This window comes from Nerophis ophidion, linkage group LG03 (assembly GCF_033978795.1).
Source record: "Nerophis ophidion isolate RoL-2023_Sa linkage group LG03, RoL_Noph_v1.0, whole genome shotgun sequence".
Classification (NCBI taxonomy): domain Eukaryota; kingdom Metazoa; phylum Chordata; class Actinopteri; order Syngnathiformes; family Syngnathidae; genus Nerophis; species Nerophis ophidion.
Window position 1 is genome coordinate 18,083,899 of NC_084613.1, and position 21,882 is coordinate 18,105,780.

The 21,882-nt window shown below is 38.0% G+C and overlaps 2 protein-coding genes across 3 annotated transcripts in view; both read right to left on the reverse strand.

The window, feature by feature from the left end:
• Positions 1-1,237: 1,237 nt before the first annotated feature.
• Positions 1,238-14,374, reverse strand: wee1 (WEE1 G2 checkpoint kinase). The gene is made up of 10 exons (XM_061894468.1): positions 13,465-14,374; positions 9,053-9,243; positions 8,900-8,966; positions 8,647-8,819; positions 5,182-5,450; positions 5,017-5,103; positions 4,858-4,943; positions 4,617-4,787; positions 1,681-1,826; positions 1,238-1,455 (listed from the first exon to the last, which is right to left on the reverse strand). Exons 1-10 carry the CDS (start codon positions 13,939-13,941, stop codon positions 1,326-1,328), a joined length of 1,797 nt encoding a protein of 598 aa, XP_061750452.1. The 5' UTR covers positions 13,942-14,374; the 3' UTR covers positions 1,238-1,325.
• Positions 14,375-15,896: 1,522 nt separating this feature from the next.
• The window catches only part of znf143b (zinc finger protein 143b), a 37,632-nt gene continuing 31,646 nt past the window's right edge, over positions 15,897-21,882 (reverse strand). For both annotated transcript variants that reach the window (XM_061894470.1, XM_061894469.1), the window contains exon 15: positions 15,897-16,211. In XM_061894470.1, coding sequence (XP_061750454.1) covers positions 16,128-16,211 — 84 coding nt within the window. In that variant the 3' untranslated portion in view covers positions 15,897-16,127. The remainder of the gene's footprint in view (positions 16,212-21,882) is intronic.

Sequence of the window (21,882 nt, forward strand, 5' to 3'; positions counted from 1 at the left end):
GTCTTGAGGCCAGTGTCTGAGGGAAGTCACGGCAGCTGCATGGACGGCGCAAGCTCCGCTGATCTCCGGTAAGAGGCGACTTTTTACCACAATTTTCTCACCGAAACCTGCCGGTTGACAAGTGTTCGTGATCCATGTTCATTTGACCGCTCTGATCCATAGTAAAGCTTCACCACTGGGAATTTTAACCAAGGAAACTCCGTGTGTTTGTGTGGCTAAAGGCTAAAGCTTTCCACCTCCATCTTTCTACTTTGACTTCTCCATTATTAATTGAACAAATTGCAAAAGATTCAGCAACACAGATGTCCAAAATACTGTGTTATTGCGCGATGAAAAGAGATTACTTTTAGCCGCAAGTGGTGCTGGGCTAATATGTCCCCTCCAACCAATAACGTCACAAACACGAGTCATTATTCCGCGACGTTTTCAACAGGAAACTCCGCGGGAAATTTAAAATTACAATTTGGTAAACTAAAAAGGTCGTATTGGCATGTGTTGCAATGTTAATATTTCATCATTGATATATAAACTGTCAGACTGCGTGGTGGGTAGTAGTGGGTTTCAGAAGGCCTTTAAAGTTAGGGTTATTGAAATACTAAAACATGACACTGACCTGCTAAATTAGCTTAAAAAAAAAACAAGCTAGCATGCTTACAGTATGATGCTAATGTGCCTAAAGTTAGTAAAATTGAAATACTGAACTATGACACAGAACTGCTAAATGAGATTTTTTTTAAAAGCTAGTATGCTAAAATGCGAACATATGTCACATGCCAAAATGTGAGGTTGAGGTTGTGTACCTGAAAAAATTGTTTAAAATGGTAGGACGCTAACAATAACATGAATCAAGTACCAAATTATTACAGCGTTGTATACTTGCAAGATTGAAAACAACAAAAATGAAAAGCTAGCGTACTACTGTTAGCATGCTAATTGGAATAATTTGTCAAGACATTCGATGCTGGGGAAGTATACCTGCAAAATTAACAAAAAAATCTAGTATGCTAGTATTTGAAAATATATTGTGCAGCGGGCCATTAAAAAATTAGCTCCGGGCCGCACTTTGGACAACCGCGGATTAAATAAACTCTGCTTCTTCCTACTCCTTTTCACACAGGTGATCTACGTTCATACAGAACAGTTTCATGCATGCAATGAGAAACAACACTGCAGACACGAGTAGAGGTTCAAGAGTGCGGACGATTATCTTTCAAGGTAAGTAAGTGAGGAGCCAGCGTGTAGATAAAGGGATTTATTAAATAACTATGTACAGGTTGGCCGGTTGTATTTTTTGGAGTATGTACAGGTAAAAAAAAGTGAAGCTTTTAAAAGATGTTGAGACTGACAGAGCGGCTCATCATCTTGCCAATGAGTCTGCACGTTCTGGTGGAGCGGGTCCGCGTGCTGCTGGTCTCCTCCGGGGCGGTTTTGGCCAGCTGGGCTTTTTGAAGCTCCCTGGCAAGAACAAAAGGAGCAGAGTTCATTACACAAGAACTAATGCAAGAAGTTTCTTCGAGTTCTAGCATCAATTTTACTTATTCTGCTCCAAAACACAATGTTAAATACACTTGATAAAAGGAAATTACACCCCCTAGTGGTTTTTAAATATATTGGGACCATGTAAAAAAAAAAAAAAAAAAAAAAAAAAAAACATGTTCATGGGCAGAAACTTCCTCTTACTTCTGCAGGAGAGCATTCTTGAACTTGACGGCGTTGAGTTCCACTCGGAGCTGCTCGGCGCTCATTTTGGCGGCCGTCAGGAGCACCGGGTGACGGATGAGGTCCGAGGCGGAAGGACGCCTGGCGGGGTCGGGGTCGATCATCAGCTGCAACGTGGACATGACATTGTGAGCACGGAGACGTGTACTGAGGGACAGAAAGTGTTCATCGCATCACTACTCTACTTTGGGTGTGTTTGGGGAGTTTAAATTTTACGAGAATTTTTTGGGGAAAATATCGCAATTTACAAGAAAAAAGGTTGAACCTGTGTGTGGATTCTTAAGGGAAAATATCATAAAGAATAGTTGAACTTTTACCAGATTTTTTTTTACAAAAATATCGCAATTTCCAAGGATTCTTATGGGAAAATATTGCAATCTACAAGGAAAAAAGATACTTTTGAGGAAAATATAATTTAGAAAAGAAAATGTTGAACCTGTGAGCAGATTCTTACGGGAAAATATTGCAATTTACAAGAAAAAAATAGTTTAACTTTTATGAGAATTTTTTGAGGAAAATATCACAATTTACGATAAAAAAAAGTTTAGCTTGTACGAGAATTTTATTAGGAAAATATTACAATTCAAGAATACACAAAGCTGAACTTGTGTGAGAAATTTAATGAAAAATATCACAATTTACAAGAAAAAAAAAAAAAACCTGTGTGGATTCTTATGGAAAAATATCGCAATTCTACGAGGAAAAGTATAACTTAAAATACTTTTTTGGTGAAAATATCACAATTTACATGACAAAAAATTGAACCTGTGTGCAAATACTTTTGGGAAAATATTGCAATATAAGAGGAAAAAATAGTTGCACATTTACGAGAATTTTTTTAAGAAATTACCGCAATTTGCGCAATAAAACTAGTTAAGCTTGTAAGAGATTTTATTGGGAAAATACTGCAATTTAAGAGTACATGATGTTGAACATGTGTGATAATTTTAATGGAAAAATATCGCAATTTAAGAGAGAAAAAAAGTAGACCTTTTAGGAAAAAATTTTTAGGAAAATATTTGAATTAACGAAAAAAATTTTTTTAGCTTGCACAAGAATTTTATTAAGAAAATATTGCAATTTACAAGTACACAAAGTTGAACTTTTTAATAGTAAAATATCACAATTTACAAGAAAAAAGTTTAGCTTGTACGACAATTTTAATGGGAAAACATGGCAATTCACAAAGGGAAAAAAGTTGAACTTCAACAATAATATTTTTAGGAAAATATAAAAATTTACGAAAAATAATTGTTTAGCCCGTATGACAATTTTTTGGGGAAGATATTGCAATTTATAAGTACACAAAGTGGATTTTGCGTGAACATTTTTATGGGAAAAACTATCGCAATTTACAAGAAAAAAAGTTGAACCTGTGTCGGGATTATTATGGGAAAAGATCTTAATTTACGAGGGGAAAAAAATTAAAAAAGAGTTGAACTTTTACGAGAATTTTTATAGGAAAATATAAATTTTGGAAGAATAAAAGTTTAGCTTATATTAGAATTTTTTGGGGAAAATATATGCAATTTAAGAGTACACAAAGTTGAACTTGTGTTGGAATTTTAATGGGAAAGTATCACAACTTACAAGAGGAAAAAAAAGTTGAAGTTTTACAATAATTTTTTTCAGGAAAATATCACAATTTAAGAAAAATAAAAGTTTAGCTTTTACGAGAATTTTTGGGGTGAAATATTGCACTCTAAGAGTACACAAAGTTGAACTTTTGCTAGAATTTTAATGGGAAAATATCGCAATTTCCCCCCAAAAAAGTTCAAGCTGTGTGCAGATTCTCATGGGAAAATATCGGAATTTATGAGAAAAATAAAAGTTTCGCTTGTACAAGAATTTTATTGTAACAATGTTGCAATTTAAGAATACACAAAGTTGAATGTGTGTGAGAATTTTGATGGGAAATTATCGCCATTTATGAGGGAGATCAATCTCAACCTTTCCGAGAATTTTTTCGGAGGGAAAATGTCACAATGCAAGTTTGTAGGAGAATTTGTATGGGAAAATATTGCAATTTACAAGAAAAAAATGTTTTAATCTGTGTGCGGATTTTCATGGGAAAATTTTGCAATTTACGATTAAAAAAGCAGAACGTTTACGATGATTTTTTGAAGAAAATATCACAATTTAGGAAAAAAAACTTTAGCCTGTATGAGAAGTTCATTTGGAAAATATTGCAATTTAAGGAGTACATAAAGTTGAACTTGTGTGAGAATTTTAATGGAAAAATATCGCAATTTACGAGGAAAAAAAACAACTTTTATGAGAATTTTTGGAGGAAATGGCACAATTTCCGAAAAAATTTTAAGTTTAGCTTGTACAAGAATTGTATTGATAAATTATTGCAATTTATGAGAAAAAAAACGTTAAGCTTGCCTGAGAATTTTATGGGAAAACATCGCAATTTACAAGAGAAAAAAAGTAGAACTTTTCCGATAATTTTTGGGGGAAATTGTGCAATTTACAAAAAAAAAAAAGGTTTGGCTTGTACGAGAATTCCTTACGGTAAAAATGTATGAACAAACATTTATTTAGCTTGTCTAAAAAAATTTATGGGAAATAGTAATTTACAAGAAAAAAAATGTGAATTTTCCAAAATAGAAATGTATAATACATTATTTCACAACATGAAAGTCTAAAGTGCACGAGATCAGAAATTGTAATTTGATGAGAAAAGTTTGCTTTTAACATGAGAATGCTATTTTACAAGGATAGGTAATATTTTGAGAAAAGTAAGAATACCAAATAAAATAGCCCATAAATTTTGTGCAGACTTTAAGCATTTTTATAATTCATATGCAGTATGTCATGTTAAATGTTTGATAAAAATAAATGGTTGCGCATGCTAACGCGCTAGCAAGCTGAGGGGGTTAGCGTTGACGCACCTTTAGCAGGCTGACAAACTCTGGCGAGAGCACTTGAGGGATGATGGGCAGTTTTCCTCGGCGGATTTCATGCCACGTGTCACCATTGGTGGGCAGAGGCTCCGCCCCTGATGCGCTGATGACGGTCAGAGCGAGGGCGAAGATGTCCGCCTTGGCCAGGTCCGTGTACGCCTGAGGGCCGACAGGTAGGGGGCGTTAGTGAGGCGCACGTGTGGGAGGAGCTTGTTCAAAAGCCACAAACCTCTTGGAGAACTTCGTTGGCCAAATAGCGACTGTCGCCTTCCTCCGCCTGAGGGTTGCTGGCGCGCGTCACGTGACCTAAATCCCCTGCAAGATGGCGAGTGATGAAGTCGAACCGTGGCGGGGCTTGCAACAAAGTGGCCGAGAAAATAAAAGTCACCTATTTTGTAGACCACGCTGGTGTTCAGGTCGTCATCGTCGTCGTCGTCACAGCTGCTGACAGACTTGTGACAAATGAAGATGTTGCCTAGGCGACCGACACAAAATCATTAGCGTTACCACGCCACACTTCCTGGCTGAGAAACTGTAACAAAAAGAGCCCCACTCGGCTTGATGTCCATGTGCACCAGCGACATGGAGTGGATGTACTTCAGGCCGCGGGCAACCTGTAGAAGGAGGTCCTTGAGCTCCAGCTCCGCCAGGTGGCCCAGGCGCTTGGTGTTGTCGGCGATGACGTCGGAGAGCGTGCCGCCGTTGCAGTACTCGTTCTGGATGAGCATGTGGTCGTCCTCGGCCCACGCCGAGTAGTAGCGCACAACGTGGGGGTGCTGGCCCAGAACGGCGTGGGCGTACACCTCCCGCAGGGCGTTCTGCCTGCGGAGGGAGTCAGTTGAAAAAGACATGAAACACCACGAGGGGGCGCCAACGCTCACACGGCATCACAGTCAACATATAAAGTATGACACGTAAAATCCACACCTAATAGGGATGGGCGATATGGCCTAAAATCTGTATCGCAATATATATTGCAGCCTTCCACCATATATTATTTGGGATATAAATATTAGTCTAAATTAGCTGCTGACATATGCAGGAACATATGATATAATTTCCATTATAACTATCAAATAATCTACTTGCTAATTTCCTGATAATATCTGGTTACTTATGTTGAAACATGTTCTAGCTACACTCATTTTCAAATATAATAAACACTTATCTTTCAGTTAGTTTTGGGCAATACTATACAAGTAAGTTTCGATCCAATACCAAGTCCTTACAGGAGCAGTATTGGTCATACCAATGCTGATAACAATTGATCACTATTATAATCATACAAAAACACAGGATGAAAGTAACAATATCAATTACATTTTAAAATTGTTTCCTACTATTAGCTCAGTTTTAAATCATGTTTTTTCACCCTTCAAGTCTTCCTGTGTCCAGGGACTTTTCCCCCTGGGTTTGTACGCAACAAAACTGACAAAAGACGTTTTGATGATAAAAAAAAATATTGTATCGACCTATTCAAATACTGTATCTATCTGCCCACTTTGTTTACATTTACACTAACTTGCACTTATTTATCTAAGTTTGTAAACATATCCATCTAACCAATGTCATAACAAATAGAGGTGGTAATCTTTGGGCACCTCACGATTTGATTAATATTCAGCAGCTAAAAATCGATTTTTGATGCATCTTTAACTTTTGTATATTGATGCAGTTTTACATCTCTTTTTGTTTCACTAATAAGCCTTTATCACTTGCAACTTTAAAAAAAACCCAATGCATTTCTAATAAGAAACAGTTAAATTAATTCCTATGACATTTATTACTTTAATGCAAAACTGAAACATAAGTGCCCTAAAATAAAGGAGCTAGTCAAATCTCTCTTGGCTCACTGCAGTCAGCCAAATTTCAGAACTGTCTGCATTACTTTATTTACAATAAATAATCGATCACCGGTGTTTAAAAATCTATTTTATAATTGTCAATATCCGAATTGCGATGCATCTAAAAATGTAATATTCCCCCCACCTCCAGTAACGTTCACACATAATGATACCACAAGGTTTCTTTCTTCTACATGTAAACAACGTGCAAAATTGTGCTAACAGAGAAAAGATATTTGTTATTTGTTTTTATTCAACTTTAAATTAAATTGTTTTATTTCAATTACGAAAATACAAGTTAATTGCATTTGAAAGGATATTCATACATTTATATTATGTATTTGGCCTCATAAATAATGGAAATGATATCATTTATCGGCAATAATTTATAGGTCAATATATTGTCAAGGAAAACTTGTTATCGACCCAGACCTAATAATTGTAGGCCAAATCTACATTGTCTTTATCACGCAACCTAACACTATTGAGGGTCAAATGGGACTAAAGTGAATAAATTACAGGTGTCAAAATATTCTATGGTTTCCAATTAGTCATATTTAGCAAGGTATGATTGTAATCGTGTTCATCACTCATTTTTAAAAAATCACTTACACTAGCACTAAAATAAATCTTCCAATAATTACTTTAACATGTCAATTCATTTTGACTTGAATTAGGTATATAATTATGTTATTAAATGTGACCTTGATTTAATAAACAGGTGCATGTACTTATTTAAATAATCACTTAAATCAATATTGATGTGATTATTTCAAACCTTTTTTCATAAACCCAAATTAATCCATTTTATCTGTCAACTAGGCCATCAAAGTCAGGGGGCGGGCTAACAGGAATTTAGTCTAATGATTGCTTTGGAAATTTGGAGGTCTTTGCAAACATAGCGGCTAAGGAGAAAATTCTCATTCTTTATGGAGAGTTTCTGGTAGATATTTTAAATATTGAGGAGTATGTGGAAGAAACACCTGCTGACCCAGCGCATGTAGCAGTTAATGTAGGGGAATTTATTCCAGTTATCAGAGTGTTTTGCGCACTTTCACACCGAGATATCAACCAGTACTCCTACGCTCCTCTGGCCAATGCTCCAAGGACAAGCGGAAGTGCCGGGGAACCAGTAAGATTTTAGGACACACCCACTGACTTTTATAAAAAATAAACTAATGACAGATTTATGAATTTAAGGATTTTTCTTCACTGATGGCCACACTGTAAATAGATTAATAATTTAAAAAAAACCAAGCAAAGACACTAAAACGGTGGGGTTTTTTGTGCCATGGCGCCATTTTTTAGACGAGTTTGCACTTCTGTTTAGACCGAGCTTTCAACCAGAAGAAGTGCCATTCCGTTTTCTAGCCATCCTTAACCTTTCTACTCGTACGGATTTTTCATTCATCACTCCAGGCAACGTTTCTAAGTTTTACAATTTAACTAAAACAAGTCCCATTTGTGATGTCTGTAGGAGTGTTTTCATGCATATCTGTATGTGCTATCATATTGTAATGAAGCAAGCGTCGTTAGCATTAATTAATATGCTAACACGTTTACTGGTGTCTGTGTTAATATCATTAACTTACAATGGCATTATTTTTGTATTGTTTCAATTTGGTAAGTCACCGTGGAGTTATATAGTCTGTTTAGCTGATTGGAGAGCGAGTTTCCACAGCTATGAGGCCCGTGACGATGACCCCGACTTAAACAAGTTGAAAAACTTATTCGGGTGTTACCATTTAGTGGTCAATTGTACGGAATATGTACTGTACTGTGCAATCTACTAATAAAAGTATCAATCAATCAATCAATCTGTTTTGTTTGATTAGCCATTTTACAGACACCATTTGGAAACAATTATGGTATGTAAATAAACCTTTACAAAACCTATTTGTGTGAATAAGTAATTTCACAACATATATATGTCTGTGGCTTATAGACCCGTGCGGCTATTATATGGAAAAATGTATTCAAAATTGTTGCGGTTACGGCTTATCAATCAATCAATCAATGTTTATTTATATAGCCCTAAATCACAAGTGTCTCCAAGGGCTGCACAAGCCACAATAGTCAGGAAAATATGCTAATTATTAAAAAAATAATTTCATGTGGTCCCATTTGTTCCAGCGTGACTAACCTAACGCGCTGCGTGTTTCAATTACACTTACTCGTCCACGGATCCGGCCAGAGGCTTCTTGGAGCGCTTGATGGCGTAGATGCAGCCGTCCAGTCTCTTCACACACTTGAACACGGCACCAAACTGACCAGAGCCAATCTTCTCCAGCTCCAGGAACTCTGAGGCGTACCGAGACATCATGTTGCTCCCCATCATAGTGACCCTCTGAGGGCGAGGGAGGAGACAGTGTTATGTCCAACTCTGTGACGGATAAACTGATTAATAAAGTTTAAGTCGTTATTTACTTTGGACGGCGGCAGGATCTCCTCGTCGCCTTCAGCGTCGCTCGTCTCCATGTCTTCGCCACCGGAGCTGAGGACAAGAAACGGGCATGTTTAACTTTCTGTCCAGCAGGGGCCATCGTTGCACGCTTTAACAAGGGGAGAGGGAGGACGTACACATTGCAGTGCGCTCGCTTCCTGTTGTTTCGCTGCTGCTGCGCGGCCGACTGGATGAGCAGGGAGTCGGGCGTGAAGGGGTTAAAGTTGACCAGGTGCGTGGGCTGGCTCCTGGACATCGCTGTGCGCTCCACATTCCTGAAGAGGGAGCCCCTCGTGCTGGACGAGCCCCTCACGCGGGACAGGAGGCTCTGTGCAAACACACGCTGGAGGTTTGGTGCCGAAGCACAAAAGAAAAGGGCAGCACACACACTTTCCCGAGCTGGGATGCTCATTGGGTTGCCAGTTGTGGACTTAAAATACACAAAAGGCACTTTTTGATGCATGTTTGTGCAGTAAAGAAGTCACAGTGGTATTAGGTTGGACCATCTTTAGCTTGTTAGAACCGTTATGTTACTAAGTCAGCTGCCGTAGCTTTTTCATGCTTCTCATTGGACCAAACATGCATGACACATTTTTGAAAATATCCTAGTTGATGCAGTAGACAGGGGTTTATTTTATTAATTTTTTTACAGTATACACTCGCTACCACCAATCCTCCTTCCTCCTCCGTGCGTGCGTAGGTCGAGGTGGGCGGGGTTTGGTGCTAGTGAGTGCATAATGTAGCCTGGAATAGTTAGGGCTGCATGGGGTTCTGGGTATATTGTTCTGCTGTGTTTGTGTTGTGTTATGGTGCGAATGTTCTCCCGAAATGTGTTTCTCAATCTTTTTTGGTGTGGGTTCACAGTGTGGCGCATATTAGTAACAGTGTTAAAGTTGTTTATATCACAACCCTCAGTGTAACCTGTATGGCTGTTGAACAACTATGCCTTGCAGTCACTTTCGTGTAATAACACAGACCGCATATTATATGTGACCAACTGGCGCGTAGATGGCAATATGCAAAGGTGGGCGCGATGACAAGTTTCAGAAAGCGCGAATATCGGCAAGCCATTAACATTGTCGTCAGGGTGAAAATCGTAGAAAGTTTTCCCTAGGAGAGGCACTGAAATCCCAAAGCCTTCTGGAAAAATTGGGGGTCGGCAAGTATGCGGCTGAGCCACATCAGAGCGATCAAAGAGCCGCATGTGGCTCCGGAGCCGCGGGTTGCCGACCCCTGATGTATAGCAATCACTCCTCCTATATGCTTGACATAAACGTAATTGATTTGTCTCCATGGAGACAGGAAGCAGTCAATTTCAATCAGGTAAAATACTGCTGACTGCGGACAGACATTCGGGTGGGGGGCCGGCACTTTTCAGAGGCATTGTCGTACCGAATTGCGGTACAATACTAATACCGGTATACCGTACAACCCTATTATCAACTATTAAGTTTTGTTGAGAAGACAAAGTAAAAATGAAGAAATTGTGGACAAAAGAGGAAAAGTCACTTGGACAGTATGCCAGTTTTTTGGATATTTTTATAAATGTATAAATCACAAGTGTGTTACAGTACTTGATTATGCAATAGACTAAAATGAGTCACTGGGTCGCTAACAGACAAAGTGGACCTGTTTACCTTTAAACTTTGAAATACTAAAAAACAATAGGGTTTATCAATAAAAGGGTCTCATTTAGACAGTAGATTATTTAATGGTGAATACTGACCTTTATGTGTGCCTGTGTGTGTGTATATACACATACATACAAATTGTTTGTATTGTGGTTCAAGGGATTGATTATATGATTACCAGTATATAATAGTGCATGTTAGTGAGTGTAACACTTTGTAAATTAATGCAAAGTTGCATGCAAGTGTGACATCCATCCATCCATTTTCTACCGCTTATTCCCTTTCGGGGTCGCGGGGGGCGCTGGCGCCTATCTCAGCTACAATCGGGCGGAAGGCGGGGTACACCCTGGACAAGTCGCCACCTCATCGCAGGGCCAACACAGATAGACAGACAACATTCACACTCACATTCACACACTAGGGCCAATTTAGTGTTGCCAATCAACCTATCCCCAGAGGGGTTAGTGCGTCTGCCTCACAATAAGAAGTTCCTGCAGTCCTGGGTTCAAATCCAGGCTTGGGATCTTTCTGTGTGGAGTTTGCATGTTCTCCCCGTGAAGACAATCGGTCATAAATATTAAAACATGTCCAGACATGAAAATATGAATCACTAAATCACCAGTGTGTTACAATAATAGTACTTGGTTATGCAACAGACTAAAGTGGGTCACTGGGTTGCTAACTGACAGGGTGGGACTGTTTACCTTTAAACTTTGAAATAAAAATAAACAATGAACAATAAGGTTTATCAATCAAGGGGTCTCACTTAAAGTAGATTATTTAATGGTGAACACTGACCTTTGTGTATGTGCATATGTATATATACATCCATACATATACTAGATTGATTACATAATAGTGCATGTTATGTTCATGCTGAAATTTCACACCAAATATCCTTAAAACTTTACCAAATGTTCACATTAAATAGCCTTACACTTTGTTGAAATTTCATACCAAATATGAATTTGTTACAACTGGTGAGTTTAACACTTTGTAAATTAATGCAAAGTTGCATGAAAGTGTGACAATCGGTCAATAATATCAAAGCATGTCCAGACATCAAACGTGTTACAGTACAGAGTACGGTACTTGATTACGTAATAGACTAGAGTGGGTCATTGAGTTGCTAACTGACAGGGCGGACCTGTTTACCTTTAAACTTTTAAATACTAACACATACAATGAGGTTTATCAATCAGGGTGTTTTGCAAAAAAAAAGAAGTAGATTTTTAATGGTTAACACTGTGGCGACTTGTCCAGGGTGTACCCTGCCTTCCGCCCGATTGTAGCTGAGATAGGCGCCAGCGCCCCCCGCGACCCCGAAAGGGAATAAGCGGTAGAAAATGGATGGATGGATGGACACTGACCTTTGTGTGTGTGTGTGTATATATATATATATATGTATATATATATATATATACACACACACACACACACACACTGTTTGCACGGTGGTTCAGGGGATTGACAAAACTTGATTGATTATATGAGTGTATAATTGTGCATGCTCATGCTGAAATTTCACACCAAATATCCTTGAACTTTGCCGAAATGTCATACCAAATACATTTTTAACTAGTGAGTGTAGTAACAAGTCATGAATGAAAGCAAAGTTGCATGCAAGTGTGACAATCGGTCATTAATATTAAAACATGTCCCGACATCAAATGTGTTACAGTACAGAGTACGGTACTAGATTACATAATAGACTAAAGTGGGTCACTGGGTTGCTAACGGACAGGGCGGACCAGTTTACCTTTAAACTTTTAAATACTAACACATACAAAGAGGTTTATCAATATGGGTGTTTTGCAAAAAAAAAAAAAAAAAAAAGGAGATTTTTAACGATGGACACTGACCTTTATATGTTGGTGGGTGTGTATATATATATATATATATATATATATATATATATATATATATGTACATATATACACACTGTTTGCACGGTGATTCAGGGGATTGACAAAACTTGATTATATAATATGATTCTATAATTGTGCATGCTCATGCTGAAATTTCACACCAAATATCCTTGAACTTTGCTGAAATGTCATACCAAATACATTTTTTAACGAGTGAGTGTAACACGTCATGAATGAAAGCAAAGTTGCATGCAAGTGTGACAATCAGTCATCAATATTAAAACATGTCCAGACATCAAACATGTTACAGTACAGAGTACGGTACTTGATTACATAATGGACTAAAGTGGGTCACTGACAGGGCGGACCCGTTTACCTTTAAACTTTTAAATACTAACACATACAAGGAGGCTTATCAATCAGGGTGTTTCGCAAAAAAAAGAAGTAGATCTTTAATGGTGAACACTGACCTTTGTGTATATATATATATATATATATATATATATATATATGTTGTTTACACTGTGGTTCAGGGGATTGACAAACTTGATTATATACTATGATTATATAATTGTGCATGTTATATTCAGGCTGAAATTTCTCACCATCGGTCATGGTCCAGACAGCCAACGTGTACAGAGTACAGTACTTGATTACGCAATAGACAAAAAGTGGGTCACCGGGTTGCTAACTGATCTGTTTACCTTTAAACTTTTAAATACCAACACATACAACAAGGTTTATCAATCAGGGTGTTTTGCAAAAAAAAGAAGTATATTTTTAATGGTGAACACTGACCTTTGTGTGTGTGTGTATATATATATATATTAAAAAATCTTATTTACACTGTGGTTCAGGGGATTGACAAAACTTGATTATATGTTATGATTATATAATTGTGCATGTTATGTTCAGGCAAAAAGTGGGTCACTGGGTTGCTAACTGACCTGTTTACCTTTAAACTTTTAAATACCACCACACAAAACGAGGTCTATCAATCAGGGTGTTTCGCATAAAAATAAAAAATAAGATTTAATAGCGATTACTGACCTTTGGTGTGTGCGGCGTGTCAAAAAGTCTCAGTTTCCTCAGTGTTTTGTGCGGAGGTGTGTCGGGGCATGCGGGGATGGGCGAGCTGGACGCGTCCTCGTCGAAGGAGCGATCCGACGAGTCCGGGTGCAACCGCGACGCCTTCCTCGGCGAGGGCGTGCAGGCAGCGAAGAGAGCCGAGGTGGGTGAGAGTAAATGGGACGGGGAGCCGAAGCCCTCCTCGTCCCACAGCTCCACGGGGTCGTCGTCCCCGCCGGGGCGCCTGACGGGGCTGCCGCCGCCCTCCAGCAGCTTCTCGAAGGCGCTGCTGCCTCGCATCGGCGTCGGGGAGTCTATTTCCGTGAAGCCCGACTCGTTGACGTCGTCGACGGACTCGTCCTCCCCGTCGCTGGCGGTGAAGCTGAGCTTCTGACGGACTGGCCGACATTTGGGCGACGGCGAGTCCTTCCAATGGCGGCTGGAACTCGACTTGCTCATGTTGAAAAACTTACTAAAAAAAAACAAAAACCGCTGACTAGTTTGTCTAAAAACCAACAAACCGTCCCTTGTAGTACCTTGAGTAAAGGTATTTGGGTCAGAAAACCAACCAAAAAAAAAGTGCCGTTAAGCGTCTTAGCGGGGTTAGCTAATCCCCAAAATGGCGAAATTGTTGGCTAACTCCGACACGCGCTGAGAAAAACACCAACTCGCTGACAAGTTGGCTGGAGTCGAAACAAACTACCCGGTCCAGGCGGGTATCGGCGTCAGTCCTCGGTCCAGACAGACACAACACGTCATACAACACAACAGGAGAAGAAAAAAAAAATGTTATTTAAAAACGAAGTCTTTTACTAGCTCCTTCTCGTCATGCGCTCGCTAACGTACTTCCCGCGACCGTTAGTCACGTGGTGCAAACAGCCAATTGCAGCGCGTCGGGAATCTGGAAAAGGGGGCGTGTCGTGAAGGAAAGTTTCAGGTTGTGGTGACGTCATCGCCCTTGTCAAGCGAATTGGAGATGGGATTCTGGCCTCTTTGAAGTGCGGTTCAAAAGACTGGCTTGTTAATCTTTTTTTTTTTTTTTAATCAAGGAAACAATCACTGGTGTCAGTTATACGAGAAGATGTAGCTCGGAATGATTTAAATTACACAGTTATTACTGTATACATTCAATAGTCTGGCAGTGACATCACCTGTTTGAATGTTCCCTAACCTAAAAATAAAAAAAAAAAGAGTAGCATTTTAACAATTTAGAAAAAAATAATGCATTTGATCTTTTTGTGTTTAATGGTTATAAAAAGTATAAATACAAAACTACAATAAAAATTAAGACATAACAAAAATGTGAGTACAGAATTGTAATGGGTGCGTGTGTACGCTTGAACTACTACTGCCCTTTTGAATGATCAACTTGAAAAATGAATCCAAATACAATAATAAAACATTAAACAATAAATATTATCAATTTCTACCACTTGTCCGTTTTGGGGTCATATATATATTATACACACATATACATACTTATATATATATATATATATATATATATAACCTATAAATGTGCATATATATATACATATATAAACATGTTTGTTAGCGTACATACATATATACATACAAATATATGTATATGTAAATACATACACACACATATACATATATACACACAAACACAAACATATGAACATATAAAACATATGTATATATATATATATTATACACACAATATATATATATAAAACCTAGAAATATGCATATATATATATATATGAACATGTTTGTTAGCATACATACATATATACATAAAAACATACCTATATGTAGATGTATACACATATACTGGTATATATATATACACACACATACTGTATATCATACATATCTATACATACATGTACATTATATATACAATGTATACACACACACACACATATATACATACATATACACATATATATATACACATATACATATATATACACACATATACATATATATACACACACATATACATATATATATACACACATACATACATATATATATACACACATACATACATACATACATATACATATATATATATATATATATATATATATATATATATATATAGTCTATCATGTGTATCATTTTCAAGTCCAGTTGCCAGTCAGGTGGCACGCACATGCAGAGTGGGCAGTTGCCAACACTAAATTTGCCGGTCCCATGAAAAACATTGCCCAAACAAACAGCTCAGAACAGGGAATCGGTTCTTATTATTTACTTAAAAGAGCCGTTCAAAAGACCTAATTCGTTCGGCAAAGTCTCATCTGTCCAGCAACTCGCCAACAACTTGGCAAAATGATACTGCTCCTGTTTAGTAGCGTAGAAGTGTGTAAATGTTTGTCTCAAGTTAATCCTATTTCATTGCAGCAATGGCGTAAAGCCAGGTTCCAAAATGAAGTACAACCAGGTGATTATCTCATTTTTTTTTATTTTATTAGAAATAGTATTAGCTGTACCCTGCACTGTGCATAATCATTAGAAAGCATTTGTCTCTTCACCCCGCCCATTTGTTTGGTTCAAGACAAAATAGTCCAGTTATCAAAATCCTATATACACATAAAAACAAAGTTCTTTTGCGGAGATGGAAGACTTGTAAGTACTCTTGAGCGGATTCGAGTCATGGTCCATGTTGTGTCCCGTCAATCTTCCAGGCCAGGCGACTCCCCTTGCTGGATTCTCGACGCTATCCTGATGGCCTCCTCCAACGAGGGCTGATCGCTCAGCTGTGCGGAACAAAACGACACAAATTGATGACGTCGGTGGGTTCAATCAGAGGAAAAATACGCCTCTGACAAAATCCCACTGATGACCATGGAGTTGCATAAAGGCAATTGCTTTCTAATTAGCAAGACAGAAGGAGCAGAAAGTGTAAATAAAAGCAAGTTTTTCGGGGTAAACAAAAGGCCGTCACAAACCCAGCTTTGATGTGATTTCAGCCCTCAAGACATTTAAATCATTGAACCTTACATTTTTTTTGCACTTTCTACAGTCATTTTAATGAATGTTTTCTGTGTAGGACATATGTTAGTGCAATACACAATATAAGACGCTGATGAGTTACAACAGCTGTGGCGCACACAGGGAACTCAATCAGGATTTAAATGCAAGACTTTGGTTTCGGTTCAGTCTGATCCTTCATTAAGATTCCCCAGTAGAAGGGAAGCGGCACGCCCTGGACTGGACCCGGTCTGCTGAGGCCGTATGCTAAACATGGGACTCTACCAGATCTCTGCTCTTTAGTATCATTAGGACAACTTAATGTGGAAGAATACAAAAAAAAATAAAATAAAATAAAATAAAGGAAATCGGACATGTGCTCCGAAGAGCGTGTTGGCGAGCAGTAGGGAGACACTAGTGGTGGAACTTTGACGTAGTGTTTTTTTTGTTGTTGTTTTACTTTTGTAGCTGTATGGAGTGGCAGCTTGTTGCATCAGCTTTGCTCTTTTAATGTCTTTAATGTCCTTTGTGTTCTTTGATGTTTCCCTCTTACAAGTGAAGTGAAGTAAATTATATTTATGTAGCGGTTTTTCTCTAGTGACTCAAAGCGCTTTACATAGTGAAACCCAATATCTAATTTTTACATTTAAACCAGTGTGGGTGGCACTGGGAGCAGGTGGGTTAAGTGTTTTGCCCAAGGACACAACGGCAGTGACTAGGATGGCGGAAGCGGGGATCGAACCTGCAACCCTCAAGTTGCTGGCACGGCCGCTCTACCGACCGAGCTATACCGGTCTTACACACATGTTTGTGTGCTCTGGGTATGAAGCTTTAGTTTTTTCCTTGGGTCCAGGCTTAGACTAAATATATTTATTTTTTTTACTCACCCCTGAGTGACTATATACCCCTATATTCTGATTCTGATTTCCTAAAACAAACAGTGCACCCGGAAAATATTCAAAAACATTCATTTTGTTATGTTACACTCTTGTTTCAAAATGGAATACATTAATTTTTGTCCTCAAAATTCTACACACAATACCTCATGACAAAGTGACAGTTTATTTTGCAAATGTATTAAAAATGATTAAAACAAATTACAAATACATAAGCATTCACAGCCTTAGAACAATATTTTGTTGATACAGCTTTGGCAGCAATTATTTTTTGAATACAATGCCTCTGCAAATTTATTAAAATTAAAACAAATTACAAGTACATAAGTATTCACAGCCTTAGATCAACATTTTGTTGATACAGCTTTGGCAGCAATTATTTTTTGAATACGATGCCTCTGCAAATTTATTAAAAATTATTAAAACAAATTACAAGTACGTAAGTATTCACAGACTTAGATCAGCATTTTGTTGATACAGCTTTGGCAGCAATTATTTTTTGAATACGATGCCTTTGCAAATTTATAAAAAATTATTAAAACAAATCACATGTACATAAGCATTCACAGCCTTAGATCAATATTTTGTTGATACAGCTTTGGCAGCAATTATTTTTTGAATACGATGCCTTTGCAAATGTATTAAAAATTATTAAAACAAATTACATGTACATAAGCATTCACAGCCTTAGATCAATATTTTGTTGATACAGCTTTGGCAGCAATTATTTTTTGAATACGATGCCACAAGGTTGGCACACCCATCTCTGGGCAATTTCTACAATTCCTCTTTGCAGCTCCATCAGGTTGGATAAGAAGTGTTGGATTTCATCCAAGAAGTCTCTGTACATTGCTACATTTTTCTTAGTCTAGTCAGGGATTTGACCAAGAACCCGATGGTCATCCTGTCAGAGCTACAGCATTCCTCTGTGGAGAGGAGAACCCTCCAGAAGGACAATCCACCAATCCAGTCTGTATTGTTGAGTAGCCAGACGCAAGCCATTTCTTTGAAAAAGTTAGCCAAAATGCACCTGAAAGAGTCTCAGACCATGAGAAACTAAATTCTCTGGTCTGATGAGACAAAGATTGAACTCTTTAGCGTGAATGCTAGGCGTCATGTTTCGAGGAAACTAGGCCAATACCATCCCTACAGTGAAGCACCGTGGTGGCAGCAACATGCTGTGGGGATGTTGTTGAGCGTAAAGGACTGGGAGACTAGTCAGGATAGAGGGAAAGATGAATGCAGCAATGTACAGAGACACCCTGGATGAAAACCAACACTTCAAATTTCCAATCCAACCCGATGTAGCTTGAGAGGCGCTACAAAGAGGAATGGTTGAAACTGCCCAAAGATATGTGGCATCATATTAAAAAAGACTGTAATTGCTGCCAAAGGTGCATCAACAAAGTACTGAGCCAAGGCTGTGAATACTTATTATATACACATGATTTTTCTTTTTTATAAATATACATTTCTTTTTAAATAATTCCCAATGTCATTATGGGGAATTGTCTGTAGAATTTTGAGGACAAAAATGAATTAATTTCATTTTGGAATAATGCTGTAACATAAAATGTGGAAAAAGGGAAGTACTGTGAATACAAATTCAGTGTTAGGAGTTAAATGGTGGAACAAGCTCAGTGATGAGTTAAAGAAATGTAGTTATTTGTTAAGGTTTAAGAAAGACTTGAAATGTGAAATAATTTAAATTTTTTAAAATATTGTAACAATTACTTTCATCCCATTGATTTTTTGAATGTTGATGTTCCAGGTAATCTTATTTTCAGTGAAGGTATATATAGGATAGGCAAATATAAGCCTTGGCTTCACCCTTTTTCTGTTTCGGTCATTCTTTTTCTTTTCTTTTTGTGTGTAAATGTGTATGATAGTTAAATATGTATAATCTGTACTGTTAAACTGATCATACAAAATGGGTGATGGTTGATTATATGACCGAAATAAACTTATTTAATTTAACTTTTTTCATTTCAATACCTTCCAGACGCACTGTATTATGTTCACCTGTTTCCTGCTCATTTGTCACCTATTTATTTTGTAATATTTCGCATATTTTGGCGAAGAATGATTACGCTTATCACTTTTGACGACGTTCCGGTCAGACTAATCTAGGGGCGCTCACACTTTTTCTGCAGGCGAGCTACTTTTCAATTGACCAAGTCGAGGAGATCTACCTCATTCCTATTTATAATTTATATTTATTTATTTATGAAAAATACATTTTTGTTAACAAGTTAATGGTGTTTAATGATAATACAAGCATGTTTAACACACATAGATTCCTTTATTTCATGAAGACGAGAATATAAGTTGGTGTATTTGATTCTGATGACTTGCATTGATTGGAATTAGACAGTGGTGCTGATAACGTCCGCATTTTCAAATGGAGGAAAAAAAAAGTCCTCCTTTCTGTCCACTACCACATGAACGTGGTTGGATTTGGCATCTCATTTGTCCAACTTGCATACTCGCTTTTAAACACTTTGTTATGAGAGTAGCATATGTGTGTGGCCCTTTAATGTCTGGCAGCAGGTGAGTGACGTCAGTGAGAGTGCGGGTGGGCAAGCAAGTGAGAGAGCGGTCGCTGAGGGCGGGGGAGAAATACATTGGCATCAAACTCCGTAGCTTGCTAGCTTGTGCACGCTAGCTTTCTGAGACTCTTATTTTGTTAGCACAGGCAGGATGAAACAGGTGTTTTATGGTGAAGACAGGAACCGTGCAGTCGGTCTTTAGAGTTTTGACAGTAGGTACGGAGTCTCTAGAAATAAAATGTGTTTCTCTGCGTCCGCCCTGTTAGTGATTTTTTTCTTAAATATGAGCTCGCAGCAGCCAGCGTCATCTCACAAGATCCTCGGGTGCCGAGAATGTCAAACAACTGACGAAAGTGAAGTCTTGGTATGATTGATGATTGCTCATTTTTATGTATATTTTTTAATGCCTGGCTTAAGATCGACTGACACACCCTCCGAGATCGACCAGTCGATCGCGATCGACGTAATGGGCACCCCTGGACTAATCTAACCGGAGCGCATTTGTATCGCATAGATACCCCATTTATATGCACATACAAAAGAGGCCTGGGTTCGATATGAAACATTTGGAATTGCACTGCTGCGATGAGGTGAGGGAGTGGTGGCTGTGCCCGGGAATCATTTTTGTTGATTTAACCCCCAATTCTAACCCTTGATGCTGAGTGTCAAGCAGGGAGGTAATGGGTCTCATTTTTATAGTCTTTGGTATGACTCGGCCGTGTCACGACCTACCGATCTCAGGGCGGACACTCTAATCACTAGGCCACTGAGCAGTACTAGGTGAGAGTGCCCCAGCCTCATTTCATAAGCAAGTTTCTCCGAAAAAACAAGACCATTATTACTTTTAAAAGCTTTGATCACTGCGTTACGTCTCCGAAAATAATACTCTTCCATTTTTGTACTGAGCAATGACTAAAAGTAATCAGACAACATGCTTTTTTCCCCCAAAATACTTGACGTTTTTTGTCGCCCGCAGTTAGCTTGGCTAACGCTAACAAGCGACTAAATCAGGGGTCACCAATGCGGTGCCCGCGGGCACCAAGTAGCCCGTAAGGACCCGCTGGCCTGTTCTAAAAATAGCTCAAATAACACGACTTACCAGTGAGCTGCCTCTATTTTTTAAATTGTATTTATTTACTAACAAGCTGGTCTTGCTTTGCTCGACATTTTTAATTCTAAGAGAGACAAAACTCAAATAGAATTTGAAAATCCAAGAAAATATTTTTAAAGACTTGGTCTTCACTTGTTTAAATAAATTAATTTAATTTTTTACTTTGCTTCTTATAACTTTCAGAAGGACAATTTTAGAGAAAAAATACAACCTTAAAAATGATTTTAAGATTTTCAGACACATATACCTTTTTAACTTTTAAATTCCTTCCTCTCCTTTCCTGACAATTTAAAATTTAAAGCCCACCAGGCTGCACCAAACTTTTGGTGCCTTGTTGACAAAGAAAAGTACAGTGGTGTATGCGCAGCAGCTATGAAGGTTGCAAGCCTGTTTGGTTCAACTTATCTTTGTGAATTCGCATTTTCTGACATGAACTTCATCAAGAACAAACACAGAACACGCCTCACTGATTCACATCTGCAAGACTCACTCAGAGTTGCAGTGTCAAGTTACACACCAGAGTACAACACACTAGTTAACAGCATGCAACGCCAGGCTTCCCACTAACTGTCAAAGCTACAGATAACAGATTTGGTGTCCAGTTCAAAGTGTGACATAATTTATTTAAAAAATTGAGAGTTGAATTTTGTTATTATTTTTACAAACATGGTGCAAAGTAATTCATGATTTGTTAAAATTTTTTAGTGGCTAGCTAGTTAAAATGGGATATTTTGATTTCACAAGACTGTCTTAGAAGTGATCATTTGAAAATGTTCAATTGCACATTGATATTTGTCTGTTTCTATATATATATATATTTGTGAGAAATCATTAAGATGATCAGTGTTTCCACACAGATAAATATAATTAATTATTAATAATAACATAGAGTTAAAGGTAA